General features: G+C 43.4%; 1 protein-coding gene across 1 annotated transcript; it reads right to left on the bottom strand.

Moving 5' to 3' along the window:
• Positions 1 to 2,525: 2,525 nt before the first annotated feature.
• Positions 2,526 to 9,951, bottom strand: LOC309405121 (nutritionally-regulated adipose and cardiac enriched protein homolog; the record flags this gene model as incomplete). The annotated part of the gene is made up of 4 exons (XM_081999816.1): positions 2,526 to 2,728; positions 5,546 to 5,572; positions 7,445 to 7,571; positions 9,898 to 9,951. 4 exons carry the CDS (start codon positions 9,949 to 9,951, stop codon positions 2,526 to 2,528), a joined length of 411 nt encoding a protein of 136 aa, XP_081855942.1.
• Positions 9,952 to 10,979: the final 1,028 nt, after the last annotated feature.

Raw genomic sequence — 10,979 nt, forward strand, 5'->3', positions numbered from 1 at the left:
CATGTGCCATGACTTGGTGTGATGGAATCAACCCTTCAGAAAAGGCTCCTGTTTTGAAGGGGCTAGTTGCTATGTGCTGGGGGGGCCAAAGAGTTTCAACATGACCATTGTAAAGACATACACATTAAAAAAGGAAAACAGAAGTTGTAATGACCCCCTTGACCCATGCACGTACCACTCCAAACCTTTTCATCAGAGATTCACCAGCACACAAGTTTAAAACATTTCTTTTTTATTACCTAAAGAGCAGGGCTGAGACAGGGGAGAGGGAAGGGAAGCAGCGGTGAAACTTACCCTCTGAGCTGGGGTACCCGAGCGGTTTGCACAAAGAGCCCCTGAGCTAAACACTCCTCCTGCAGCAACCTCTGCTTCCCCGACCGGCAGCATGTGGAATGCAATTGCTGTGGCCTTTAACATCTTAGGAGGAGCATGAGAGCAGCCACTGAAATCACTTCTTTCTGTCTTGGACTGCAATTTTTTTGACTCATTCTCAACCAAGTTGCTGCCCGCTTGCCTCTCGAGAGAAGGCTGCATAACCTGTTTCTGTTTATCCTCTGCCTGGTTAAAGTACCTTGGGCTGCTTGGAAGAAGGTTGTTGGAGCAGAAAGGTATGGCCCTCTTTTTTTAAAAAAAAAAATCAATTAAAAATAAAGCACCATTTTTTCTTTTTGGTGGGTTGCAATGGCAGGACAATTTGAGCCAAGGTCTTTCAGACATGTCTTCCACATTCTCTGCAGTGTTTTCTTTCTCTTTTTTTCCTTCTTTTCCTTTTCTTCAGCTCTTACAGGTTCTGATATTAATCTTATCATACCAAATAAACCCAAGCACATGTCAGGTGCTACTTGACAAGAACCTAAGGCCTAAAACACTGGTTGTGCTGGTCTTGTCTAGGAAGAAAACATAGCAGAAGCTCGTAAGCTTGCACTCACTTGTTTGCCTCGGACACCCAGAGCACCACTTTACATTTATTGCATGATCCCTCTTAAAAAGATTCCCTTCAGAGAGGTGCATGCTGTGGTGGGACAACGGAGGATAAAGGGGCTTTGTCTCCCACGCCTTCATAGACAGTCCATATTACCATTTTATAAAGCCTTGAACACCAAGGCATAAAAGCATGACCTCTGACTGAATACAAGCACTATCATAAATCTTGTAAGCTCAACTTGTGGAGTTTATGGACTGAATCAAACCCAGAGGATTACACTACTGATGTGATAATTAGCCTGGGATTCAATGCTGCTATGTATTATGTTAGGCAAATAAACTATTTACTGTTTAAATGGGTTTTCACATTCTTTTTCACACCTGGGAGTCAAGTGAAACATTAAGAAACAGCTTTTGCCCATGGAGGAAAAAAATGCATGAAGGGAAACAAGAAAGCTATTTGTTGGGATTTTACTAATAATCATTTCAGGTCTATAAATATAGCAGCTTGCCAAGCCTTTGGCCACCAGAGCAGTGTTTGTGCAATAGCTCAGCTTTATTTTAACTTTTGCAGAATAGCTCTTAGGAGACTTGAGGAAAAAGATGGTTTGGTATTTAAAGCCTTGACTTGAGACTCAGGAGGCTTTTATTCAGAGCTTGCTGCTGCATTCACAGATCAATATATTTCTCTCTCCACTCCTGCTCCTCATACCATCAGTTTATAAGCTCTTCGGGGGACAAAAATCAGATATTTTTTTGCTCTTCAGGATGATGGAGCATGAATTTGGTGGGACATTACGCTGGTTTTGGCTGGGAGAGAGTTAATTTTCTTTATAGTAGCTAGTATGGAGCTATGGTTTGGATTTGTGCTGGAAACAGTGTTGATAACACAGGGATGTTTTCGTTACTGCTGAGCCGTGCTCACACAGAGTCAAGGCCTTTTCTGCTTCTCACCCCACCAGTGAGCAGGCTGGGGGTGCACAAGAAGCTGGGAGGGGACACAGCTGGGACAGCTGTCCCCAACTGACCGAAGGGATATCCCATAGCATATGACGTCATGCTCAGCTTATAAAGCTGGAGGAAGAAGAAGGAAGGATGTTCGAGTGATGGCGTTTGTCTTCCCAAGTAACCGTTAGGCGTGATGGAGCCCTGCTTTCCCAGAGATGGCTGAACACCCGCCTGCCCGTGGGAAGTGAATGAATTCCTTGTTTTGCTCTGATTGCGTGCGTGGCTTTTGCTTTCTCTATGAAACTGTCTTTATCTCAACCCAGGGGTTTTCTCACTTTTACTCTTCCAGTTCTCTCTCCTGTCCACAGTGGTGGGGACCGGGTGAGTGGTTGCGTGGTGCTTAGTTGCTGGCTGGGGTTAAACCACAACAGACCTCAAGGTGTCATTATGACTGGCCGCTAACGTGAAAACAGCAAAGAAAAAAGCAAGGAGAACAAATGGCTGCTGGACAGTGCAATACAGGGGTGGTTTTCTTGCTCTTTGAGGTGGAAGCTCACGTGTGCCCTGCATGTGGCTGGTGGAGATTGGGAGCTTTGCTCTGCCACGTGCTGGTTAGCAGTGCTCTGAGATGTGTGCCAGCCCGGAGGACATTGCTACTGCCTCATAAACCAAGTCCAGCATTTCTGAGCAATGTGTCTCATCTGAAGAAAGAAGATAACAAGTCGGGATTGAAATTCCTCCAGGACTTTGACATCTTGCTTCATGCTGGTGTAGTAGAGACTCACAGCCAGGATCAGCACTGCGCAAAATGAGAGCCACAGGAGCACAGGCAATCCAGATGATGACCTGTCATCTACTGAACAGCGATGAGGAGAAAAAAGAAAGCAGCATTATTTTAGTGTCATCTTAAACATTTCCCAAATTTGACCCCCTGCTGATGCCTTTGTCCCGCTTTTCTGGGAACAGCGGGGTACACAGGGTTCTGGTTGTGAGGACTTCTGTAGGCATCAGTTAAGTGATAGTGAGTCACACCTTCTGATGGAGGGTGGTGAGTATAAAAGATGCCATCTAATGGAGCATTTAAAGATTTTAATTACATATAATAAGAACAGGATTACCATAGCTAATGCATGATCTCAGATTTCCCTCCAGCAATTATTTTTTATACCTTTAAGCTAAATGTTACGTTAAACAGTAGGAGAATATTAAGCTACCTTGTCGAATTATTTAATGCTCACAAATGTTCTGTAAAGATAGGAGACCTAGATTTTTGTCCCTTCTGTGGTAACTCCGCTTGTTTCAGGCTTCTGCTAATTACAGTAAGAACCAAAACCTGTCTGTACTAACCGAGGCATATTTAGAAAGCTCTGCCAGGTTTAACCTCTCTCTAAGTCCAAGGTGTGCTAATTACTCATTGCAATGACAATAACATTAACACATTCATGAGAACATCCTCAGCACTTGCTCTGAGGCAGGAGGACACTGTAAACATTTTTTTTGCCTTTAAAACAAAGTTCAAGGATGTTTAAAGTGCCATAGGTCAGGCACTGGGCACACGTAGGAATCAATGGGCTACATTTAGCTTACCAACACCCATGCAGCACCTCAGAGGTGGTGCCCCAGCCCTTGCATGTGTGTATCCATCCATGGGCCTTGGGGCTCCAGGTTGATTCAGATCTGGCTGCTCTGTTGGACTGTGTAGCCATTGCACAATCAATCAGCATTATTTTATAAAGCACGTTGAGTATTAAGCATGCGGTATATAACCAAATTCATGCCTGAATGAAAACCCATAGTGTGCAGCTATTTTCCTGCCATATGCACATAATCAATAAGGAGATAAAAATGTGGTGTGTATTATTATGGGTAAAGGGCCAACATTAGCTGTAACATATTTAAATTAGCTTCTACCATGAGCCCTGGAATACACAGCAGTCAATTAAACTGTCATACAGATGTACAGAGAGGAAGGTAAAAGTCATAAAACCAAGCAAGAAACACATAATAATGTATGAAAAAGTGTATGGGGAAACGGTAAAATGTTAATAGGCAGTCATTTTATAGCTAACCAGAAACCAAATCAATGTCCCATAATAGATCTGAGTGAATTATTTGCAGCAAATAATTTATTTGTTTGAATTTAGCCCTTCTTTCTCTTTGCAAATTCTCCATGAGCAGACTTCAATTTTTATAAATTTGTTTATTTAATATTACTCTATGAATGGTTTATATGAAGGTATTTAACCAGGGAATTATTCGCCACTTTCTGCTTTTGCAGAGATTTATGACTTAGAAGTTGGTATTTCCCTTGTTGTGATCTCCAACCCCACAGGATAGAGTTCTTGACTGGGTGACCACCTGCCTTTCAAAGCCTGGGGCCTGGCTGATGAGCGTACCTGGTAATAGTGAAATTTTCTGTGACAGCTAAACAGCTTTTCACATCAGTCCTTTTCTATGAAGTGCATATAACCTTTTTCAGTCTCGTGAAAGTTACTTTCCATGTGAAATTTCTGGGTGATCTCAAATGCAAACTTGGCTTTTCCTTATATCCTCTCAATACAGGAGTATGTTCAGTCCAGGAACAGAAAAAAAATAACATGGAACAATAATGTCACCCACAAAACAGTGATGAGTGATGCTCACAACAGCTTCAGCACATCGCTACAAATATGAGCTTAAATATAAATTTGCTCTTTTCTAGATTACAAATAGAAAATTAATACTTCAATTTGTTAGTTAAATTGTTTGTTGGAACAGCACACTGAGCCCTAGCCATGTGCCCAGTCTAAGAAAAAGGTAACTCATGAGAGAAAAGCACTGGACAGGGATAGAGGAGATTTTGGTTCAGTTCCTGCCTCGGACACACATTTCTGCTGTCACCTATTTCCTCTTTCCTTGTCTCCCTGGCTCTTTCCTGGCTATAGCACTGTGTTCCCAGCCCAACAACTGCCTTGGCTGATGCTGCCATTGGCGTAAGCATACAACCCCTCTTCCTGGGCAACAGCAACAGCTAGGGCATGTGGGGACATTTGCTTCATTTTGGCAACCCGATACTATCGCTCTGTGTGTGCGCGTGTATGCATACAGGTATATATGTGCCCCTTTCCCCTTACTGCATTGCATACAGCAGGGGCTGGGTGTTGGCTGGGACCTCTAGAAATAATCACCATTATAACAACATCCAGATACACACATTTGCTTGAGGTCTGTGAGGCTGGTTGGCCTCGAACATCCTTGCAAAAAAAAAAGAAAAAACAGATTATTCTTATTATTTCTACCCTGCTGCCAGCATATAAATGAATTGTCTGTTCCCCACATATGAAAGTCAGCAGGGAGAACTATTGTATTGCTTGGGGTGCTTTCCCTGCATATCTTAATGAAAAACCTGTACCTGTTCTATTGCCATAAAATATATTAATTATATTTAAATTAAAAATAGCTTCAGGGTTTTCATTTTTGTTTCTGCTATTTGTCTTACTAGATGTCTTGTTTAAAGTACTGCACCAGTCCTCATCAACACCTTGTGCTTCATGTGCTGAGAAGAAAAAGCAACAGCCACTGAAGCGCTTTGTACACGGAGGATCTATTTACACAGAGCATCCCAGCAGGCACAAAGCAAACTCAGGTTAGTGCCACGGATGGCTCACAGTTATAATGTGAAACTTTGACTTACCCACTACGTAGTCACAGCAGGAAATGGCTAGAAAACAGAACGAAAATGTTCTTATACGCCTGGAAAGGCCTCTTTGCAGCAGACGAACAAGAAAGCAAGCACCAAGCGGTGTCTCTGAAACTGCCTGCTGACTTCTGGATGCTGGGCCACCTCTTATACCACTTTTGTCTGTACAGATTTATGCCAGGTGAGGATCTACCCACTCCATGCAAACATGCAGATGTAGGTGCACTTCAGGAAAGTGAGAAAAAAAATATTGTATGGAGGGTTTCAGAGACAGAGATTGTTGCTGTTGCAGGGAGGTCGGAAGTCAGATCTTGCAAAAAAGACCTCCCAATTCCACACCATTTCTAGAAGGGAAAGGAGATAGACCAGCAGGCTGAGAGGACAATGAAAGTTGAGAGAACAATGAAAGTTAAGAAAACAAAGCCCACTGTCAGGTGCAAGTTTCATCCAATAATATCCTGGAACTGCCTCTGCTTGGCAGCTGGGCCCAGACACAACCCAGGATGAAAAGTCCAGAGAATGGAAAAATTTCAGTGATGCCAGCAACCTTCGTCTTACCAGCCTCTATGCTAACAACATTGTGTGGACAAACAGCAAATCATCTGAATCACAGGCTGTTTGCAACACAGAATACTAATTATAGGTTAGGACATTTCTCTTGTCTTCGTGGAAAAGAGTCAGAGCCTTCTCTGTCCTTGCAGCTCCCTCGAGCTCGAGCAAGGCTGTGCTGAATTCAGAGCAAGGGGGAGATGGACCCAGTTCCCCCAGGCTGGACCGACTGCAGGATTGCCCGTGCCGAGCTGCGGGCACGGACTCTGGCAGGGAGCTGAAGGCAGTGTGACATCTCATCAAAATCCTGCTCTTGAGCAGTCAGATGAGCTTCGAAGAATTTAGTGCCGACTCACTGAGTCTTCCCAGGAGTTCAGTTTCGATGGGAAAGCCCAGGCCATGTCAACAAACTTATCAAGGAACAGCTTTTCACTCCTGCATTAGGAGACACCAGGAACAACATATTGCAAAACCACTGCAAGGTCTGTGTACAAACACAGTAGTGGATGCCAAGCCTTTTTTTTAGAAGCTGAGTAGCAGTCCAAACAGGTGGCTGACACAGAAATTTTACCATTCTGTCACCTGTGTTTTTACTGACTGACATATCAAAACCATACAGTTTTAGTTCCCTAACAATAAATACAATTTTTCTTAGCTGTGTCAGTTTGTGAAAGTCAGAATGAAGCAACAGTTCTTATTTGGTTATGAATCGCATGTAGCATGTGCAAAAGTGCAAACTGGATCCTCGTGCTAGACCTCTGCTTAAGGTCACTCCTAGTTGACCTACCTGCAAACTGTTACTTTGGCTCATGAATGAAAGACCAGAGGATATGTTAGCTGTACCATTCCTTGGGTGCCCTCGTTGGCAGAAATGGTTACATCCTGGCTGCTTTTGTCCCCAGTGGGCCAGCCAGACTCAGACCTTTACCACTGTATCCCATGGCATGCGTGCTGCTCAGGAACATGAAAGGGCTGGCTCCCTCACATTACCTCCTGGTTACCCAGAATGACATAAGCGTGTTTAAATTTGGTCTGAGATCCTTTTCTATGAGTGGAAGCATTGTTCTGGGGTAGACCTGGGGCCAGCCAAATCCATGGTCTACAATAATCCCTGCGGGGGCTGACTCAGGAGTTCTCCATGACGCAGGAACCTGTATTCTCCCAAGGCAGGCAGGCAGGCAAATGGACCTGCAGAGCGCAGAGCAAAAATTGTCTTTCCTCTGCTCCATGCTGAGCTCAAAATCACAAATGACACTATCAGAGGGAGAAGCTGATGGGGACAGACAGGGTGAATGTTAAAAAGCTAGAAAGGTCATGTCAAAAGGCTTAATAGCTTGAGCATACCATATTCAATGACTTCTTCTGGCTCACGAAATCGAACCCTTCTCTCTGCTTTCCTCTTTTCCCCCACAGCTTGGTCCACAGGTGGCCTTTTCCTCAGTATAGAAGGAGGGTAGCTACTGTCACCTGTCTGAAGAGTTGATCAAAACACAAACACATGGCTATTCAAACTGGAGTAATGCATCTGGGTGAAGCTTTGAGCTTTTGTGGTTATGTTACCATGTCCTTTGAAGGACATGATACGAAACACATCTGTTTTGACATTTATAGTCAGACCACTGTAATATTTATAGCAAGACAATCTGGATATTCCTTCATTGTTATAAATCTTCAGTACTCTACAGCTGTCTTCTCAGGAAAAAGGTTGGTTTAAGTAACAGACAGCAAAATGTTCAGAAAGGGTTTCTCTAAATTGGAATGAACAGTTACTGAAGGTGGCTGCTCAACAGCCCTGGGGTAGACGGACATAAATGTGATATGAAATATATGAACCATATCATTGGGAGCACCTTTGAAATGTTCTTCTGAGTTCCGAATACAGTGTTGCTGTTTCAACAACTGAGACTATGCAGTAGTCTTGGGTTCTGACACTATCCCGATGGGTACGAGAAGGTAATTTGTTTGCATTTTAATATAACAATTATGCTGTTGCTCTGGTTTTCACTTGGAAGCCACAGTCAGTCTTTGATAGTGGAATCAGATTGCTGTGGATTCTGCCAAATGACAAGAAACAGAGCTGCAACGATAGTAATAAGCTCCTCTTCTGCATAGGAATGCTCCCACAGTCGACTCCCCAAAGTGAATCCAAAGCATCTTAGTTCAGAGACACTCACTGTCCTCTGGACGTGGAGAGCGGATGACAAATTTTCTACTTTTCAAACACCTTTGTGGGTGGCAAAGATTCTCCACATTTTATTTTTACTTCAAGATTGAAGGCCTCTTCTCTATCCTTTTCTCCCCCTTCCCTCCCTTCCTCTGCTAGCTAAAGGCTATTATTTCTTAAGTGGTTTGCTTGCTCCTTCTGGTCACTGTCCCTGCTCCTTTTATTTCCCTCGTGTCATTTCCCTGCTCAGTGATTGCATGGTCCTTCCTCCATGTTTTTCTTCCTGCTTTAATCTTTCTACTCCTCAATGCCTGCTACTTTTGCCCATTTTTAGACTCAAATACCCTTGCTCTACACCTTTTCTCTTCTCCACACTCACCATTTCACACACCCACTCCTCGGGCTGCAGAGGCAGGATTAAGTCCCATTAACTACAGTCTGGGGGTGTCAGAGCCCAGGGTACAGAGGATAAGTAGGTTTCCCTACACATCACACTCTGGATAATCTCACAAAAGCACATACTTTGTTCCTCACATGAAGTGAGGAACACCTTCAGCTTTGATACCTTCTCCTAAGGGATTTATAAACCAGATTTCAGCTTAATTTATCACTGATGAGAACGCTTTCTCTGAGCTTGGGGTCATACAAGCATCCATACCTCCTCTGTCTCATGACCAGGGACTGTGTGTTGGAGCTCTGTGTTTTTTATACAGCAGCTCAGGGTATGGGAAACCTGGATCCAACTCCTTTCTAAGTCCAAAGGAATATGAATCTACATCTCTTGTATGCACGTCCTCATCATCAGAGCTGTTGGTCACATGTGAGAGCAGGGAATCTCAGTCTCTGCTACTGAAACTGTCTTCTTTGGCCTCGAATAATTAAATATTCATTGAGCTAAAGAAAGAAAGAATATAAGAATGACTTTACAGCCTGGTGTTTGGGTGCTCCCTTGGGGGTGGGAGAATTCTGCCCCTATTCTTGCTCCAATGAATACTTAATATGAAATACTTAAATATTCATTGGAGCAGTCACTGGTAACAGGGTCTCTCATCTACCAGGTGAGTACCCTAATCATTCTGCTATAGCCACGCACACACACTTCGTGGCATAATGAATATTTAATTACTCTGTGTAAAATGAAACAGGTTTAGGGAGACACAGCAGAAGATGCGCAACTCAGACTAGCAGTGGTTTTAGCTTTAGCTGGGAGGGTTCCTCCTGTGGCACAGCCAAGGAAGCTGAACTTTATATCTGAAGAGATTTGTAATTCCAGTTGCAGCTCTTATCCACATGGGCTTTTCCAAACAGCTAGCAGTTACATCACATCAGAAGAGAAAAACATTAAACAACTAGCTGGTTGGGCAGCACCTAGACAAGGAAGACCTTAAAAATGAAATGGCATTTACAATATTTACTATACTTTAACAACTTATGGAAAGCAAAGTACACAGTGGCAGAAAAACAAGACGCATTTTCCCCTCAGACAGACATCCAGTGTTTTCCAGCTGTGACAAGAGCTGGAAACCTACCAAAGTGCTAGAAGGGAAATTATACGCCCTTAAAGACAACCCATTTGTGAAAAGCTCAGGGTGTTGGACACAAGGACTCTATTGCCCATCAAGAGATTACTTACCAGCAGCTCCTCTGCACTAGGATCAGAAGGTGGGGCTGGACATATTTGGGACATGTACTCTGGATGCCAACATGAAACCTCCTACAGGAAGCTTTGGTTGGAAAGCCACTTGCTCAAGAAAATGGAGAGGACCAGGGGAAAGTGTCTGGAGATCTCTCTGCAGCGAGGACTGAGCAGGCAGTGCCACGGAGCAGATGGGAGCAGCAGCAAATGACAGAGGAGTGGAAAGAAGTGTTTCCGCCCTTCATACCAGTGTTGGCTAGGGAAGGATGACGTTACTTGAAATGTACTCAGTAGACAAAAATAGCACATAGTGATAATACTGCAGCTGAAAAGCAGGGCTTTCCTGGCAACAGGAAAGGGTCTGAATGGAGAAAATCACAGATAAACACCTACATACTTATATGCGTAACTGTGAAGACGAGGCTGTTCTTTTTTATAAGGATCGCTGCGTTTCCATGATCATGTTGATCTCCTTTCCAGAAGCCGTTCCCAATCTCAAAAATCTTGCAAATGGGATTGCTTTTAATCCTTCTCTCATTCAAAGTATATGGATAAAACCATCAGGAAATGATATAGATGTAGTGGGAACACATATATCTCCTTCCAGTACAGTTATGGCCTCACTTTATATGTTTTACAAATTAGATCCATTATTGTAGTAATAAAGTGGGATTTTAACGTTAGACATTTCTACAGATATTATAGTAAGATTATTGATAGGAAGAGAGGTGATTTACTGTTCCAAAGGCTTTAACAGCCCCTTGTCAAATGCTGAAGGCTGGGCATCATCAAATATACAATTTCCAGTCAGAAACACCTGCCCTGACTGCTGAAATATGGTGGTTTACTGTCTCTACAAGAAAAACCTTGAGATTCTTTTGTTGTTCTTTTCCTGGATCTATTTATTTGCTGTGACGTGTCTAAAGCACTCCAGTTTTGTGCTGTTTTCCAGGCGGTTGGATGGATTGTCCCATCGCATGTGCAGATTGGGACCCTCGTTTTGCAGTTACCCGGTGGAGGAAGGGTTGCAAGATGCTTCCATTGGCACTAGGAACCAGAGGGCACAGCAGTTCTGTGGG

This window comes from Phaethon aethereus (genome assembly GCF_964289735.1).
Source record: "Phaethon aethereus genome assembly, chromosome: 5".
NCBI lineage: Eukaryota > Metazoa > Chordata > Aves > Phaethontiformes > Phaethontidae > Phaethon > Phaethon aethereus.